This window comes from Halichoeres trimaculatus, unplaced genomic scaffold (genome assembly GCF_033239565.1).
Source record: "Halichoeres trimaculatus isolate MK-OKI-2021-1 unplaced genomic scaffold, fHalTri1.1 fHalTri1_scaffold_14, whole genome shotgun sequence".
NCBI classification, from domain to species: domain Eukaryota; kingdom Metazoa; phylum Chordata; class Actinopteri; order Labriformes; family Labridae; genus Halichoeres; species Halichoeres trimaculatus.
The window spans coordinates 26443300-26462633 of NW_027437192.1; the positions used below are offsets into that span (position 1 = coordinate 26443300).

The 19334-nt window shown below is 40.2% G+C and overlaps 1 protein-coding gene across 4 annotated transcripts in view; it reads left to right on the forward strand.

The window, feature by feature from the left end:
• Positions 1 to 2124: 2124 nt before the first annotated feature.
• LOC141802757 (triple functional domain protein) overlaps positions 2125 to 19334 on the forward strand; it is a 93026-nt gene continuing 75816 nt past the window's right edge. For 3 of the 4 annotated variants that reach the window (XM_074686476.1, XM_074686474.1, XM_074686473.1), the window contains exon 1: positions 2126 to 2486. In XM_074686476.1, the coding sequence (XP_074542577.1) occupies positions 2417 to 2486 (70 nt within the window). In that variant the 5' untranslated portion in view covers positions 2126 to 2416. Of the gene's footprint in view, positions 2487 to 19334 lie in introns of all 4 variants that reach the window. The other variant, XM_074686477.1, reaches the window with a different exon arrangement.

Genomic DNA, 19334 nt, shown 5'->3' on the forward strand with positions numbered 1-19334 from the left:
CGTTGACTCGTTGCCCTCTAACCTGAATGCTAATGTCTACATTTGGGAATTTTAAGTTAAATTAAAACTGTTCAAGATGCTTCACCTTAAACAACAAGACAATATGTAGAGGAAAGAGTCTACACTACCCCTGCATCAGTACAGATTGCGACTCTCTGGATGTCTTTGTGTGAAGCAGTGATGTATGCATTCTGTTGAAACCTATATTTGGAAAGGGGGGTAATATTGATCTCTTTTTTTTCCCCTAACCACCAAGCATTATTTTCCTCTGTGAATGAAAAATTATTGCAAGGGTCAGCCTCCCCTCTGCTGGACATGACCAGTAATACACCAGTCTTTATGTTAAAAATTCCTGACAAAACACTTCAAACAGAAAAAAAAAAAAAAAAAAATCATGCATTTTGCATTTGAGGTCTTAATTCCAATAAGGCTGATGCTAGCCATTCTTATCTATTCTAATCAGTCTCATATAGAAAAAGGCCTGTCTGATTTTTTTTTCAGTGTTTGTGTTTTTGTTCACCAGTTTTTGTTTTAAAGAAGTTGTATTTGACCCGGTCAATAATCTGACCATTGAATTCTTTGTGTGCTGTGTACACATATATGTGTTTGAGAGTTTTAAAGACTGATTGTGATGTCTGACCGACACATCCCTCGATTCTTTAACCTTGTATGCGCACATATTTTTATGTCTTAGCCTGGTGAGTTTAGGACCAAAAACTACATTTGAGCCTGTGGTGCAAATAAAGAAATGTGTAGGCTCCATTTGTTCTATTCTCTGTATTATTTATTTCATATTGTTCCAAATATTGCATATTGGGTTTACAGGGACAGACTTGCACTCAGAAATTTACAAAAGGTTGATGCCTCTTCCGATCTTCTGCAGTTAAACAAAAATGTGATTCTAAATCAGAGAGGTAGATCTGCAGTGATTGGCTCTATGACTGCATCAAAGGTCAAGGTTATTTTACACCCCAGTACAGCCCGGATTAGGTTCCAACCAGACTATCAGATGAGGTCTGGATCGGGTTCAAACAGGACATTCAGATGAGGTCCAGATCAGGTACAAACCAGACGCTCAGATGGGGTTTCGATGAGGCTAAGATGAGGGTCTGATGAGGTTTTGAATCATATGCTCAGATGAGGTCTGGATCAGGTGCAAATTGGACATTCAGTGAGGTGTGGTCAGGATCAAGTTCAAACCAGACATCCTAATGAGGTCCTGGCCAGGTTTCAACCAGAAGTCTGGATGAGGTCAGGATCAGGTTAAGATCTGGACATTCAGATGAGGTGCGGATGAAGCATGAACCGGATGTTCGGATGAGGTCCAGAAGACTTTCAAACTGGATGTTCAGATAAGGTCTGGAAGAGGTCTGAGTATATACATATAGCTCTGGAATAAAGTGTAAAGTCTCTTTTCATATTACATTTACTTTACCGTTAGTTTAAAAATGTATGTATTTATTTATTCTGAGCTTCATTTACATGTCCGTCATGGTGCGCTAATGTCAAATCAGGCACAGAAAATGTTTTCATCGATCAATAATAGTTGATAATTCAGTTGTCGGTTACAAATAGACACTTTTTGTACAGTATCCTTAGTTTGTTTTTTCAACCAGCAGATGGTGCTCGTGATACAGCTCAGATCACAAAGGTTAGGACCTCAATCAAAACAGCTGATCGTCTCTGTTTAGATTGTATCCGGTGGACATAACACATCTACTCCTCACTTTATTTGTGACTAATTACTTTCCTCGTTTAAAAGAAATATGTTTGAAAACTGCACACATTAAGTATAACCTGTTAAACATCCCAATTCCACGTCTCCCCTTTATTGACAGCACGCTGCACGATTGGGATATGGTCTGATTTTTACAAAATATTTGGATATTTTGGTAGTATGTCTATGAACACCGATTAAAAGTCTTCTTCTGGCTTACGCGTACTTTTCGTTAAATCTTGGTGAACATGACTTAATTTGTTTCACTTTTAGTCACACACACACACACACACACACACACACACACACACACACACACACACACACACACACACACACACACACACACGGAGCCTGCCGTCGTTCCTTGATGACCCACCGTCTGCTCATTTCCGAAAGCTTACGGAGATTCACCGAGCAGCGACCCGGCCCCTCCCGCCCCTCCTCCCCGCTACAGCTACTCTACCCTCGGCTCCACTCCGAGGAGGAACCCGGTGCCCCCGGCTGATCGTTTCCAATTACGTTACCCTAAGATGGAGGTCTGCAGATGGCACAGCTAGCGTCTACGAGAAGCTTTAACCGTCCGTGTGTCTTTAATGACGCTGATTTGGGGACAGGAGGGATTTTGTGCCATCTTTTCTCAATTTTGGGGGGATCGACGAAGAGGATATTGAGCACTAGGTCCAGGTTGTGGCAGCCATGAGCTCCGGGGAAGGAGCGGAGGAGACAACGAAGGACGCTGGCGACATAGCGGCGTACTTCAAGACCGGTAAGCCCATAACTAAGTAAGAGAGGTCGGTTTGAGCTACATGAAAGCTGCTCCCCTCTGGACCCAGGGACGTTGTTCCCGTTTGTGTTGATGGTTCAGACTGACAGAAAGCTTAAGCAGATGCACTTCATTAATGCTGGGCAAATCAAATTACATTGGCCAAAACGATTATAGAACTGTAGTAAAAAATGGGGATTTCTTAATGCAGTTATTTCCCCTACATTCAGCTCAGACTATCCGGATTGTGTAGCCTGGCATTGTAAGCTCGAGTGCTAAACAACCAAGTTCCATTATCGGACAGGCGTACCCGGACTCCGTAGACTTGGATTGTCAGGTTTCTGTGTATTTCTGAAAATACATATTTTATCCTCACCGGGACATATCTTTAAATCACCAAGAGCATTGTCTTGCTGTGTTTTTAATACATGGAAAGTAGGTTTAACCTTATAAACATTGTGACAAAGGGAACACGTACCGCAAATGTGTTCTCACTCCAGCTTCAAATAACCAAATTGAATCAAAGCAGTTTTTTATAACAGTTTTAAAATATCGTATTTTTTTAGTAGTTCTTACTAAATCTACTAAACTTTCAGTTGTTTGTTGAAGCAGGTCGGGCTGTCTGATTATAGGTCACTGTGTTAAGTTCCTCGTTAGTATCATAAGATGTTAGCATGTGAGCTCCTGATTCAGATTTAGTGAATACTGTCTGCTAACATTAGCATCGCTAGGTTAGCATCGATAGCTTCCCAGTGAGTTGACTAAGCAGGCGTGTGCTTGAATAGGTTTTGGTGTATTAACTACTCGAATGCATATTATGCTTCTGTTCGAAACTTATCGTCTCGTCAACATCAGTTTATTTTTTCCGTGTTGTAAAATAACAGCACAGCTATGCTAGCAATGTAAACAATACATGGCGTGGCACATACTGGCTGGGTGTGCACTGTGCAGGATGTGCTAACAGTGTAACAGCTATCCAGGCTAAAAGGCTCGCCTGTTATCAGTCTCACTTTCTGTTGTTTGAGATAGACGACCGTAAAACCAGTGACACGGATTGCTTAATTGCAAACACACGTATACTTTTGTTCTTGGTCAGTGGCTGTCTTTTCGGTTGGTGTAAATTTTGACATTAGCCATGTAGGCTGGGTAATTAATCAGCAAGAACTGTGAAGTCTGAACGCGGGCCTACAGTGATTTCAGGCTGCAACAAAGACTCATAAACTGTGAAGTTCAGGGGTTGAAAGGGTTAAATGAATATGTGTGTTGAGTTTTATTTCACTCACCAGACATTTCACATTGAGGACCATGTGTAATGATGACTCATTTGTTATTCATTTCCATGCTAACAGTTAAGATATTCATATGACAAAGATAAAAAAAACAACAATAAGTCGTGTGTGTGTTTTATGGGGCAAAGTTGAAATTAGGATCCATGATGGAATTTCTGTTTATATTTTTGTCTTTGTCATGGGCAGGTTCTGTGGCTCATTGGCTGCACTATGAGATGTAGTGTCTGATGTCATGTCTGCTGGTGCCATCACTAACTCCACTGACTGTGCCAGCTTACTGCTCACTTGTTTTAAAGCAAGTTTCCTCATGAACCAACAGTTCGTATCATCATCTGCTGTGGTTGAGTGGTAATATCTCTTTGTGATATGCTCACAATTTGTGGTGCTAACATATTAACATGTAGCATACAATAATAGTACTATGTGTGAATCACAGGCTGTTCTATCAAAACGTCATGTGAAGCATTGTGGAGATCTGAGATTTTGAAATACAGTAACAAGGGTGTAAACAAGGACAAGAATGTCAAGCATTGACAACAAGCCTCTGGCTCCTGTGGTTTTGTGTTAAGTGAGATAATGAGAACAGAGGGATGTTCTGTTTCTCCATTCAGCTGATTTGGTGGCTTGCCTCCTAGAGCGAGTGACAAGACATTCTGTAACTCACTTTCAATTGCTTGTTAGTATTGTGCACCAGAGGCCAGCCTACTTCATTTTTGATCAGACAGTTGCTAACTTGTAATACATTTATTGACAGTTTATAGCTTTTTATAGACTAATATATCACTTAAACCAGTTATGCTGTTTTATGGCGGTGTTGTTGAAAAGATAAATTGTTATTGTTAAATATAACTAAAGCCGGGTCTTTATTTTTGAAGGATAGTATATCTGAAATAAAATTTTATACCACTGTCTGGCAGTGATTTGAAATCCAATAGATGTTTAAAGTAGGGATGTCAATTTGGTATTTAAATTGTTGCTTAAGCTACATTCTTGATGACTGCAGTTATGGGCTGATATTTAAGTCGTATTACAGGAATTGTGGAAGTGAACTGTACCTAATGTATCGTACTAAGCTCAACGACCTCAACACTGAAAACTGTCTTGTTGTGACGAGATAGGTCATTAAAGCTTGTCCAGTAATGTTAAGCTCTGATCATAGGATATGGGCTGCTGGTGTGTTGAAGTTTTCTTGGTGGATACTGTTATATTTTTCTCTGTTTGAAGCAGCTGACATGATGTCTGTTCCTCTGGCACATTTGTCACTGAGTGCATCAAGGTAGTGATTTACCACCTTTGGTTTTTGCTAATTGTGATAACTTAGCACACCATCACTTATTTTGTGTATTCAAACAATCTGCTGCACATGAGGGAATAAGAAAAGCTCTGTCCTGAGAAACTTGTCTGTTTCATGTTGTGCACAATCTTTGGTCCTTCCCTCACCTTAACTGGAGATGGGTCTGTAATTTTGGTTCTAAGCAGCAGAATATTCTAGCTGAAGAATATGCTCAGAGTGTGTTAAAGTGAAACCAGGAGTGTAACCAGTATGCCACAGGTATCTTTCTGTTTTTTTACAATGAGCTGAAGTTGTAAGGCTTGAGTGTCACACTCAGGCTCCCCTCCTCTTTGTTTTTCTCGTGAACTTCCTCTTCACAGATCTGGGAATCTTGTTGTGACATGCACAAGTTTGAGTGTCTTGCCACAGGCTATGCTTTCCCCCCTCCATCCCCAGCTTCATTCTCATCTCTTTTTCTGTCCTTCGGCATTTGCTCTCTTTTGTCTCTCCCTTGTCCTCCCTCTTTGTTTTTCCCCTCTCTGTGTGTGATTGCCTGCTGTCTGAGAGTTCATTTACAGCTGTCGGATTTTTCCCTCGTTCTTGTTGCTTCGTGTTAGGCCTCTGTCCTGATGTGAAATGACAACTTCTGTAAAAAAGAGCTTACCCTGTCTCTCTTCACTGTCTCCCAGACTGGAATTAATACCAAGGCCTCTGAGACGAGAGTGTTGTTATGGCAGGTTGTCAGTCATCAAGTTATTCCACTCCAAACATAAATTTGGCTGTATTTATGACTGAGAAGGCTGAGTTGGAGTTGATTTCATAAAGTACTCATTAGCAGTGCAGAAAATTATTCATGTTAGGAAAAAAAAACTGCTAACCACAATGCTGGGTCAACATGAATGAATGTTTCAAGGGAGTTCACAAGGTAGGTCTGTATGTTTGAATGAACGTGTGTATGTGCAAGACGCAGAGTGAAACAGACAAGCCAGGGAGGGAGAGAAATCTGATCCAGAGCATGCATTTATGACTCAGACCCATTCACCCAGGATGAGGTCTGCACAGACACATACACACACATGCAGACTGAGACTAATGGATATTGATCCAGGAGATGGAGACTGATTGAGGTCCCACAGTAAAGGTTTCCTGCAGGCTTAAACCTGCCAAGTCAGACACAGAGCAGATGCTAAAGTCAAATGCTGTACAAAGCAGATTTCTTTTATCATCCTGTGTTTATGGGCCGGATGTAAACGGAGGGTTGGTGCATCACAGATCAATGCAATTGAATTATTAAAGGCTGGGTTTGTTGTCATTTTTTGAACCCCTTTATTTAGAAGCTGTCTTTTACTTCACTACTTGATGGTTAACCCAAAGCTTTAATTATTATAGAGAAAAAGCCAACACACTCTTCAGTAGCACCAAAAAATTCAGCTTGGTTCTTGCACAGATAGATTGTGATGGGACACATCCAGTTGGAAACTTTTGCATCTGTTGTTATTGGTGGTGATGTTTTCCAGAGACATAAACTACAAATGGTATCTGGCCTTTTTTAACGTCATCATAACCCGTTATGTAACTTGATTGTCTTATTAAGCAGTTATGACTTTAAATAAAAAAAACATCAATAGCTTAGAATACAAAATTTTTGTCAATAAAGTTCATTCAATGAAGATACACCCACTTTATTTCCAAGGGTTGGGTGATGAACCCAAACTTTTGTCCGTTTTTGACTGCTAGATTGATATTTCAGTGGCTTGAGAGTCTGCTGTGTCTTCCTCACAGCTGTTGAATATGAATTTTAAAACACCAACTGCAGAAAATCATAATTTTTTAAAGGCATTTTCAAAGCTATCTTGCCATGTACTTCATCAAGTTTTGGAGCCTGATGAAAGAGATTTGAAGATTATGGTTGGGACATATGGGCTGTACAGTGATGCAGTGGTTAGCACTCTTGCCCCACAGCAGCAAAGTCACCAGTTTGAATCCCAGCCCAGGCAAGGTGGGTCTTTCTGTGTGGAGTTTGCATGTATGTGTGGTTTTTTCAGGTACTACGGCTTCCCCCCACAGTTGAAAACGAACTCTTTAGGTTGACTGGTGATTCAAAATTGCCCATTGGTGTGAGTGTGCATGTGAAAAGTTGTCTGCCTCTGTGTGTCTGCCCTGTGATTGACCAGCAGCCTGTCCAGGGTGTACTCAAACTCTCACCCAAAGATAGGCTCAAGCCACCTCCGACCCTGATGATGAGTGGTAGAAGATTGATGGATAGTGTACACAGTTTTTTTTTTCAATTGAGCCAACAGCTTAAAATAATGATTTGATATTTTTTGCAAAAAAAAAAAAAAAAAAAACTCAACACCATTAATGACATTATCAGGCTTATCAACAAACATTTCTTTATAAGAGGAAGTTTTGCATACCCTTATCCGTATGTATTAAGAAAGAATACTCGTGGGCTTGATGAAGATTGCTAAAGAAGAGGCAAATCTCTGTCAGGGAACTAACAATATTAATTCCATTATCATTTTGTGTTATTGTAACTCACATCAGGAGGGATTAATTTTATGTCAAACATTGAGCGATATTGAAACTTTTGGTTGACCTGATGAAGCAGACAGTGTTATCCAAAAAATTATAATATAATTGAATACATCTATTGATACTTCTGCTTAAATTATTTGTAACATTAGTCAGCATTAGTCATGTCCAGATATTTCCAGAAAGGGACTCCAGATGATTATTGTAAATCTGTGAAAAGAAAATACCAAGAAGAGGTGGGGTAATTATGAGCTGTGGAGGGTGCCCCCCAGTCAAGGCAGCCATGCCCTTGTATGGGATCAACTATCAAGTGGATTAACCTCAAGTATCGTCAAGTTATACAAAATGTGCAACCAAAAAAGAAAAAAAAAACTTTTCTGACCCAAACCTTTTTTTTAACCCAGGCTGTAAACACATTCATTTTAGTTGTCTGTGTTTTTTATATAGTTAGGCTTCAATTCTTATAACTAAAGGTTATAAGAACTTGGCCTATTGCTGCAAAAATGAAACCTGTTTACAATGTATCAGCTGGTTGGAGGTGTGAATGATCTAGGCATATGACATTTTAGCATTGGTAGTGTTAGAGAAAAGGTCAATCAGTCAGTTCTCCAAATCTTATCAGGAAATAATGAAAGGAATGCTAAAAAATATATTAACCGCACAGAGTTACTTTTTATCCATGATCTGAAAGTAAGATGAGGTTCAGTTATATCTGATAAGAAAAAAAGAAGCAAATTTAAGGTTAAAAATGGCACAGAGTATCGAAACGGCTGGTTTGTATAGACCAGTGTGAGGAAGTTTAGGCTGAGAATGACTCTTTTTGACACCGGGGCATCATGTGGTGCACAGTACAGGAGTCTTTGTGGTTGGAGGTCACGGCTCCCTCCCAGACGCTTTTCACATCCACTGACTCCAGCACTTTCCCAGTTTGCCATTTCTACTGACCCAGTCTCTGTCTCTTCCATCTCGTCTTCTCCCTGCCTTCACTGTAGAGATCCTGCTGTACTTTCATGTCAGCCATTGGCCTCACTCACTCACTCGTATATGTCTGCAGAGTATGAGGTATTGCTAAGTGACTGCACTGTTGTGCAACAGAGACATAATGAATAAAGCCAGCTGCAGGCAAAGATGATGATTATGAGATTTTAGCCTTTTATTGAGCCATACAGCTTCAACCAAGAGCAAGAGTATGGTTGAGTAAAAGCTTTTTTTAAAAAGGCTAGAGATTAAGTTCAAACATGGGGATAAAAACACTTCTTCTGCTCGCTCTGTTCCCTTTATTGTGGCATTGAAATGTGATGTTTCACTTAGAAAGGCATTCGTCCATTAAACGAAGCACAAATACGTCAATGAACACATGGTCACAAGACCAGCAACACAGGCACTTGGACACCATTAGCGGCACAGACCATCATGTTCTGAGTAACAACTTCCTTCTGTCATTCTGTCGTTCACTCAGTATAACAGGGAAAATGCTGAAAGTGTCAGTTAGTGGGGAAATCAATCCTCTTTTTCCCATGAGTAGCTCTGTAAACACATAATCTCTCTCAGTGCAAGTAACAGGTGCTGGTACATTAAATTTTTAAGGCAGATGACAGCAAGCAGCGCAAACCCACCCCCTCAGTCTGTGAGATCACTTTCAGTGGGAGGAATGTGATTTTTCTTTTGAATAATCTTTTGTTGCAGTTTGATATATAGTTAGAGAAATACATGATAGATAAGAACTTAATACATAGTCTGCTACATGTTTTATCGAGAATAACTTTGGATAAAACAGAAGGAAACATCAAAAGATCTGCCCGACAAATCACCCTGTTACTGCGTGTGACAGAAACTATGACCTAATGTAACTTAACTCTTGGAACCTGTCCCACTTTCAGACTAGAAGCAGCTGAATCAATCACAGTCAAGAAAAGGAGAAAGCTATACATTTTATACCAATGAGGTGAATTAAAACTCCACAGCACTTCTACTTTAGCATCTATCATCAGGTTCACTGTTTGCTTCCACATAGTTAAATTTTACACAGCCAGGAGATAATGTATGTTGTATGACAGGCATCACAGCGTATATGTGTTACTGCCCAGAATCTGAATCAGATCAGAAATATTTACTACAATAGTTCATATACACAATTAAGAAAGGATACTGAAATAATAATAGAAAAGGGAACTAAAAAATAGACACTAACAGTGACAAATTAGTACAGAAGCATAGAATACAGCAGGGGTGGCCAACCTGTGGCTCTTTGCCTTTTGGTGTGTGGCTCTCCGATCCATTCATAAAAATATATATTAAGTTATGAGCTGTGGTGTGCCGATCAATCTAAAATATTGATATACTGATGCCAATGTTGGGATCAGTGTTGATTAGTGTTTGGGTGTACAGATTGATACTTAAGTTTCAGTTTCTCTGCTCTAGTACAAATTTCAACACACTAACAGACACAATAAACCTCGCTTTGGAAATTGGAAATGTTTTGATTTTCATTTTATGTCTTTTTGTTTATGTGTGAGAGGAAGTGTGTTTGTAAGACCGTGTGTGACATGGATTTTTGTAGTACCACGGTCATTTTTTTGGCTTTGGGTCTCTGACTGGTTGGCCACCCCTGGAATACAGCATGTGCAGACCTTGATGTTTGAGGCCCACTCCTCCAATAGGCCATTAATATAGAATTTTCTATCTTTCAGATTCCAAAATACATATGCTAGCTAGCTGGTGAGTCCTTCTAATTAGTGTTAGGTGGGTTAGCATTTACAGTGCAGTTAAAGCTGAAAGAATGAACCCCCACCCACCCCCAAAAAAAGAAAAACACAATTGTTTATAATTAGCTATAAACTCATCATCGAATGCATACTTTTCATGCCTTTATAACCTTAAATATAACCTTGAAATGTAGAAATTAATTATTCATCATAGAATGTTAAAAAGGGTGAGTCATGGTCTTTTCTTAATGATTTTTTTTTTTTTAATTTAATTTATTTATAGAGGGACCATGTACAATATTCAACATAAATGTCACCATTTGATGCAATATACCAGAGTTAGCTTAAAGCTAGTTTACATCTGCAGTCCCTTAGCAGGTCACAATTTCAGGCTTTAGTTTCCATTCTGATAGCTATAAAGCTGCTTGACACTGATCTACACTCCAGAAGCATCCTCTACTGTTGCCATGCATTTAAATGACAAATTCTGAAACATGGCCCTATGCTGTAGACATAAACTCTTCCCCAAATTTTTTTAGAAATGGGGTAAAATAATCCCCAGAACCAAAGAATATGTCAGTGTGCTGTGAAATTTGTAAGTGATGATGTCACAATATGAGCAAATCTGGTGTCCCCTTTCTTGTGACATTTGAGCAAGTCGTTTGAGGCAGCCTGTGGTATCTTGGGAATAGTCCAACACACTTAAACCTCACAATTTGAAACTTTTTCCAAGATATTCCAACATTTAACCTCATATTTGTTTGTCAAATATGGAAAAAACAACACATTGCTTTAAGCCATGTTTTGACCATATACCAGCAGCATCCACAAGCTTCTATTGAAAATACAATTGTGATAACTGATACCAATAAAATAAATTTTCCTCTACCACGGAAATGGACAAGGAGCAGAAAAGGAGCATTTGACCTCAAAGACTGGGGTCTAAAGCAAAAGTGGTTGGAAAATCTAGCCCACAGATGTCTGGCCTGACTAGACGCTGTGATTTTTCAGTCAGACTGTGAGCAAGCCTTAAAAAACATGAAGTCAAATAAACGGCAACAGAGAAGTTGGTCTTAGCCTAAAGCATGCATGATGTCAGTGTGAACTTAAGGCAGAGCTCAGAAATACAACCCTTAACACCAACAAAGAGCAGCAGATTACATTTCAGAAAGACTAACCAATACTTCCCTGCTAGTCAGATGCTTGTAAACAAGTTTGGTCTCTCTAGATGTGCCCTACATGGCGGTGTGAAGAGTGGCCTCTAACAGCCTACTAGTGAGGTCGTACAACTTTGGGGAGTGACTCCAGAAGTGAAAGACTAACACAGGCCGTCAATGTAAAGTTGTGTTGATGAGAGATTACAGAGGGTTACAGAAATAGCTCCATCTATAAGCCATAGATGTAGATGCTAAAGACTAAAGCTGTAAATATATAGTTAAGAATAAAATGTTTTGATTCCAGAAGGTCAGTATGATATAAATAATTAAAGGAGCAGATTGCAGATCTGCTCACAGAGGGTATGGAGCATGTGGGAAAACAGACTGGCCAAGATCTGTTTGAACAACAAATCTGCTTCTTTAAACAGAAATATATATATTTATATGGTGTGTTTGAGCAGAACTATGTGGCAGCAGTACAAGTGTTTCTCTGTGTGGGTGTGTGTGTGTGATGTGTCTGCTCTAATAGCTTTAGGCATGTTAGAGGTGAGAGTTCATTGGATTACAGACACTGACCTAATCTAATCTGGTGTTCAGAGTCTGGGATTACCGTGTATGTGTATTTGTGTGGTTTCAAACGGTTGTAGTAACTGACAGCAGGATTTTGGAGGTAAAAAAAACCAAAACATTTTTGCCTTGTGCCAGTATAAGGTTACATACACACCAGCAAATATTTCACTGATATAAAGGTAATAATAGTTTAATATTTTGGAGGGAAAAGAGTTAGCGAAGCAGCTAGCTAATGTTGAAACTACAAAGGAAGAGCCAGAAACACAGAAACAGGCATCTAAAGCAACAACTAGTCTTGGGTACTGAGTTTCAGATTTTTGAGTTTTGGGGATTTGACAAGACAGACAAACTTCTTTTTTTTAAGTGCTTTCAGGTGTGTTTTGAGCTAATATTGGAATTTATATAGAGGTAAATCAATCACGTCTACAAATATTTCAGATACATTTTTGTCCCTGGTACCTGTGAAGAGTCCCTGCGATGCAGAAACTCTGTTCACTTTAGAGATGACGTTGAGATGAACGAGAAGAAAGTGGCTGTGCAGTGGATAGATTCGAGGTAAAGGGGTAACACTCCTTTTAGGTGTGCAAAATACATTATGTGGGTTATGTGTATTCTTTTTTGTATTGTTTTTAGGATATTCCTCTTTAATTTATCAGACTGAGTCAAGTTAGTACTTTCCTTGTTGATTTAGCCTGATAAGAGAAATGTGAAATGAAGAGACCATGCCCTAACACATATCACAGCTTACTGTGAGCTTACTGTGAGCTCAAATGTCCCAACACTTAAGACAGGCTAACCTTTTTGTATGATTTTCCTCACTGTTTCTATTATTTACTTACTATTTATCTAAAAATCATGGAACTGGAAAGAAGAACCAATATTGAATTGACAAGAGTGACCAAAATTGGAATTGGTTTCAATTTAAAGGTACACAAACATTGTAACAATATTCTAAAATACTGATAAAAGTTAGCCAAAAAGGAAAAAGGGTCCCATATTATGCCAGAATTACTTAATTAAGTCTTTTAGTGAAATTTGTGGGTCTTTGGCTTTCCACCCAGACCACAAAATGTGATATTTAATGACCAAACCTGTACTTAGTAGTGCTTGTGAATGTAAAATCCTGACCTAAAACGAGCTGTTTGGAATAATGGGATTTGTCGACGTCAGCAAGTCCCTTTTTTGACCAATCAGGAGCAAGTCTGACCTGATTGGTTGCCGAGAAATCTCTCCAGCAGCGGGGAGGGAAATGCTGAAGTTGAAAAGCCATCACTGCTCTGTTTTTGGCTGTAAACAGCTACATAGTTCCATGCACAAGCTTCCCGTCTCGGAAGAAGACAAGACTAGGTAGCTAGAGTTCATTTTAGAGGGAAATGTGCCAGCTACACTCAGTAAAACTGTGCATGTGTGTGCTAGTCACTTCACGCCCGACTGCTTTTCCAACTTTGGACAGTACAACAGAGGGCTAGTGAATAGACTGGTCCTGAATCCAGGCACATTACCAACCATCCACCAACAAACCTCAGACCCTGGAAATGTGAGTATTTTAAATGCTGAGTGCTGTGGAGCAGATGTAAGAGCTTTTCCTCAGTGTCCCCCTGTCTCTGTGTTAGCTTCAGGATGCTAACTTTAGCTGCGGTTAGCCTGTTGTTTTAGCCTGTAATGTTAGGGTAAACGAGCTTCACTGATTTCTAAACATTGTGCACTCGGAGCTCGTGGTGCCACTCTCAGTGACGCTGAAGAGCGGGGCGGTATCAGCGGGGGCTCATTTACATATGATGGCCACGCCCACTAAATCAGAGCGTTCTGAACAGAGGGGCTATGAGAGCCTGGAAACAATGCTGCTGTGCTTGATGTATTGGCTTTTTGGATCAAAAAATGTTACTACCATTTCATGAAGACATCAATTATCCATATTAAATATATCAGATAATTAGACGTGCAATTCATTATTATTATTATTATTATTATTATTATTATTATTTTTCATCTTTTCATTTATTGATAAAGCGCACGTATACGTTTTAAAGACAGATCCCTGTTCATTAGGTTTAAAGCTGCACTTATATCGTTCATGTCTTCTGCCAACACACTAACAACACTGACCATGACCGTCTGTTTGACCTATGCTCTGTCTTCACTAACAAACCCTGTGTAAACCAGGTCAGCAAAGGCCCCGACTCTTAGTGAGGCTTCACCACCCATGCAAACAGACACACAGGTTTCCGCCCAGATAGGGACACGATAAGACCAAAGGCCAGCTGATAACAGCTAAAAGGTTTCCATGGGCCTGATACGGGCCATTTGGCTTGAAGGTGGATGTAATATCTGCTGCTTGTGGAAACACTAAAAAGCTTAACCATTGCCACTCCAGAAGAAGGATTTGATCATGAATGAATAAAGCTTTCAATCAGTGAGGATAGAAAGAGCGAGGTATAGTTAAATCACAAAATTAGAAGTGAAAATGGCTTTTGAATGGGCACTTTCTGCTGTTTAATGAAACTATTTAGAAGTAAACTAATGATATCAAACTTTTTTTGATACTAAATGAACTAAGGTTTCCAGATATTAGGGTGTGTTTCAGATGTGCAAATAAGTTTTTAGCTTGTTTAAATCCTCACTCAAGACTGCTGAAACACACGCAGAGCACAAACACACACCTACACTCACACACTCACACATGCAAACCTCTTGCCTCTCTGTGTTTATAAAAGGAGCTTGTCCCACTTTTCCCTCTCATCTGCCGTGCTCTTGTTCAGTAATTTCTCTGGCGTGATAGCTAATTGGTGTGAGCTCGGGGAAAAACTTTGTCTCCCCACAGCCGTCTTTTTCACACAAGCTGGAACGGGAGAGGGAGAAAAGTCGAGGGGGCACGGAGGAAAATGGAGAGACGATGGAGAAGGAGGGGAAGACAGGAGGTAGGTCGTATGAGAGACGGGGTGTCGCAAGTAGCCGAGAGGTCACGTGTGGTAGATAACCATTTTCTTTATGCATTCCTGCAACAGGAGCATAAACAAAAGGCAGTGGAGTAAGTGAATGATTTTATTGTCCTGTTCAGGGGGAAATAAGGAAGTCTATTCAGTGCTGGGGGAAGAGAAAGGAGAGCGTGAGCAGTGTTATTCAAACACAGAGAGTGAGACAGACCTTGGAAAGATCATAAAAAGAGATGAAGTGTAGTGTTATTGCCAGCTTGTGTGTTTATCGGTCAGTTTTCAAATTGAATCAACTTCCTATTGATGAGGATCAGTGTGAAAGATTTGCCAGAATGCCCTCTCCTCCTATTTTGAGAGTAGAAAGAGACAGAGTGAACCAAACTAGGACAAGTCCTGAAAGACCATTGTACTCCTTTTTTTGTCTCCAGTGCATTCAAAACTGCTATCTCACTGTTGCCCTCCCCTCTCCCTCTCTGTTTCTCTTTTCCTGTCCTCTACTCTCCTCTCACTTCTTTTCACCCTGTCCCGTTTCTGATAAGAGAAGAACCATAAGAAATCGATCCACTGCAAACATCACAGTCAGTGGTCTTTTGTGTCTTGAAGCAGAGGGCTGTGGAGTGCTGAGGTCCGTCCGAGGGCCTCAGAGGCCTGCAGGCAGCATGAGTAACACTTTAAAGCAGTGGACTCATGTTCTCATCCTCAGGTCACGGTCTCGCTTTTTCAACTCAGCTGCTGTGTCAAATATGGACAGTTTTGCAGCTTGGAGTCCTTGTTGAGGGCTGGTAACTTTTGGGACTGTCAGGTTTCAGTCTGTAGCATTTTGTCGAGATGAATAGTTTCATGTCCTTAGCTGAATCCCCTCTCATAGGTTTTACTCAGGCATTGTTTAATTGATCTAGTAGAATTAATCAGTGTAATTCTGATTCTGCTGGCTGAGTTGTGTTTCCTTGTCTGAGCACTGGTTTAAACTTTGCATTTCTGTCTCATAAATAATGAAGTGTGCTTTTTTTTAGCTATGAATGATTCATTTGGTGGCCAAATGGTGCAAATGCATGGTCCATACATGCCCTGGGGTCATACTGACAAGTCACATGATGAGGGTACACATGCAATTTGTCTGCAATGTGTGTCTTTCCCATTTTGTTTTCCAAGTAGAAGTTGAATGATAAATACAAATTAGGCTTTTATTTTGGTTGTGGCTGCTGCAAGATGTAACTAAGCAACAAGCACTAATTCTAGCAGTGTAACAGATTATGAAACTTACAATATGATAATGATTCTTATGGTTTTGGGTCACTGATTCATCTGAAGGGTGGTGGTATTGTATTGTTGTTTGTAACACACCTTCATACCATCACTGTTTGGCCCTCCACTTTTAATTCAACCATTTTCCTGATGTTCAGCCTCAGGATCTGTAAAACAGAAACATGATCACATCTGCTTCACAAAAGCAAGAATCTGTAAACTTTTCCCTAAACATATTGGCATGCAGTTTTTCCTCATTGCTGTTACAAACAGTGGTAGAAGTTGTCTAATCATGACCAGCAGGATCTATCTTTTTGAGAAAAAATTCACAAGGGCCAGATTTGTGTAATCAAGATCACAATTAGCTAAATTCAGCACGCCAGTTTGGATAATAGAAGTTTGATGGTTGGGTTTTGAGGGTTGATGCAGGTCATTGGTTGTTACAACCATTATTTGGAAGAGGGAAGAATTTTCGGTAAAAATGAGAAACTTTCTGTCAGAAAACTGACTTTTGGAGTGTTACAAACTTTAACACAAAGCTGAAACTTGACAGACAGCAGTTCACCGATACACTGACTGTACAGTGAGGTCACACAGTCCTGCTAAGTAGAGCTCAGTGGTTCCCACCATGGGAGAGGGGATCCCTGGGGGTTCACGAAACATTTATGGTATCATTCCAAAATCCAGAACTATCTGCAAATTCATATTTTATTCATTGTGGTAAAAATATAAAAAGATAGAAGTTATCTTTTTATTTAAACAACGCAAACAGAAAATATTGCCATAAGAATCTAGAGATGACTATGTTAGAGTAAAGACTAGGGATGGACCAATTATCCGCCAGGTCGATTATCGGGGCCGATATTTGGCATTTCGAGGCATATCGGCATCAGCCTTTTTCTAATCCAACGGCCGATAAGAAACAAATATAAAACTTAGTTGTTGTGGCTCTGATGCAGCCGCTCTGCTGTCTGCAGTCACTACCCTGCCCCCAGCACTGTCCCACCCACAGTATCATCTGATTGGTTACAAGCAGAGCCATGGCTTGGGTAATAGCCAATCAGCAGTGCAGTTATTACAGTTATTGCAGTTACACTGGAATTTTGGAAAACTTAATTTACTGTAGAAAACTTAAGCGATTTATTATTTTAAGTTCTAATTTAACCTTAGAAAACATGCTGCTGGGCCTGGGAGCTGTTTAATAAACATATGCTTAAAGGTGTTTGAATGAAGTTAAGTGTTGGAGTTTGTATTGTTCAAAATTTTGACACCAATATTTTCACTTTGACTGACAAATTAATATCGACTTCAAATATCGGTTATCAGCCTCCTTGACTACAAATAATCGGTATCGGCCCGAAAAATATCTGTCTATCTCTAGTAAAGACAGTATCTAAGGTGGCGAATTGATTTAAGTAACACAGCAAGATGTACTCATAATTAGTCTTATTTTCTACCCATTGGCTAAATTAACTATCTTAAGGATGTTGTTTTGTCAGTTTTTGGATTTGCAGATTAGTGTACTTCTACGACAGGGGGTCACCAGTCTTTAGCACCACTATTTTGTTGGTCTCACCGTCACGCACTGAAAAGTTTTGGAACCCCAAGTCTACTCAGGCAGACAGTGTTGTGGGAAGGACAACAGTGCTACGAATGTTTAGTTTTCACCTTCCTTTTATCTGTATCTTTGGATACAGCTGCTCACTCACAGAGTCGCTCGTCTCTCACATCCCAGCTGGATGCCTCTTTTCAGACGCTGGATCAAATTAGTCTTGCTTCTGCTGCTTTTAGTCGCTGAGGCAGACTTTGATCGAACTCGGCTGTGAATTGCGGTTCGCTCGAGTTCAGAAAATGCAAATCAAAATACCCTCAGACGGCTGTGGAGACTTTTTTAGGAGTACTTTTCGGAAGTGTGTGCAAGTGAATCCACCATGTTTACGATACCTGTGTTTGAAGAGAACTCTGACTTATTATGAAGTACGGGAGCTTACTGAAGCACAGGTAGCTCTGTGAAAATCACATTTCCAAACACTTGGGACTACTAGGTGCAGAACAAGGTGCTCAAGTTTTTGCTACAAAGCAGGATGAGTTCAACACCTCTAGAATCTCAGGATCTTGAATCAAACAAACTGCTGTTACTGGGACCGCAGAGCTGTTGACAGAAGGGATATTGTGGACTTCTGAAGAACAGAAAGCTAGCAGCTCACAGATGACCACCATAAACTACCATGGCACCTACAAGTTCATCTGTAGTAAGAAAACTTAGGATTAAGCTGAGACCGAGATAACAAGAATACAACCTTTTTTTTTCTTGAAGTTCAGTTTTACCATCCACTATTTTGATCACAACTTTTTAATACATTGATTGGCACCATGGTTTCAGTGGTATCCATGCCAAATACTCTGCCAGGTCACAACACTCTCCCTGGTGAGTGATCCTGATTCATTGGTTTTATATTGTGAAGAGCTCTGTCCCTGGCTCTTGACATCTAAATGCCTGCTAAACCCCTACAGCTGTATCTTCCGCTTCGCTTTCCAAGACAGCTTTGACAGCAGGTTATTGCTCATTGTTTTTGTGCCTCACACCTCATTCTGGTCTGTATGAGCCAGACAATGGGTATTTTTAAATGAAAGGGGGTCTTTCCTACCCGTGTATGAGTCAAACGATGAGTGTGCCTGCCGAGAAGGGAAAGGCAGGGGCCCTCAGAAAGGGTGGTCTTGCGTTAATGTAGGCTCAGAGGCAGAAACCGTGTGTGTGTTGGGACAAGAGGGAGAGCTGTTTGTAGAGGGGAGCTCAGTTTAGGATACAGTATAGCCAGTGTTCAAGAGCGCTCGCTGAGGTCTGTGTGAGTTCACTGTATCTGACTGTTTGCATGTTTTGGAGAAGATGGAGCTGAGGTTTTATGGGGACGGGTCCACTGCCCTTTTTTTTTTTTGCTGTGTCACTTCCGCGGCAGTCTGTAGATGTTTGTGTGTGTGTGTGATCTGTTTAACTCCATCCAAATGGCTTTGTTAACATTTTGGCAGCGGACTTATCCTACCATGGTCTGAAACAAAGTCAGCTCAGTGTGTGTTTGTGTGTGTGTGTGTGTGTGTGGTTGTATTTACCCACTGCTTCAACTGTGACAAACCTAAATGAAAGCC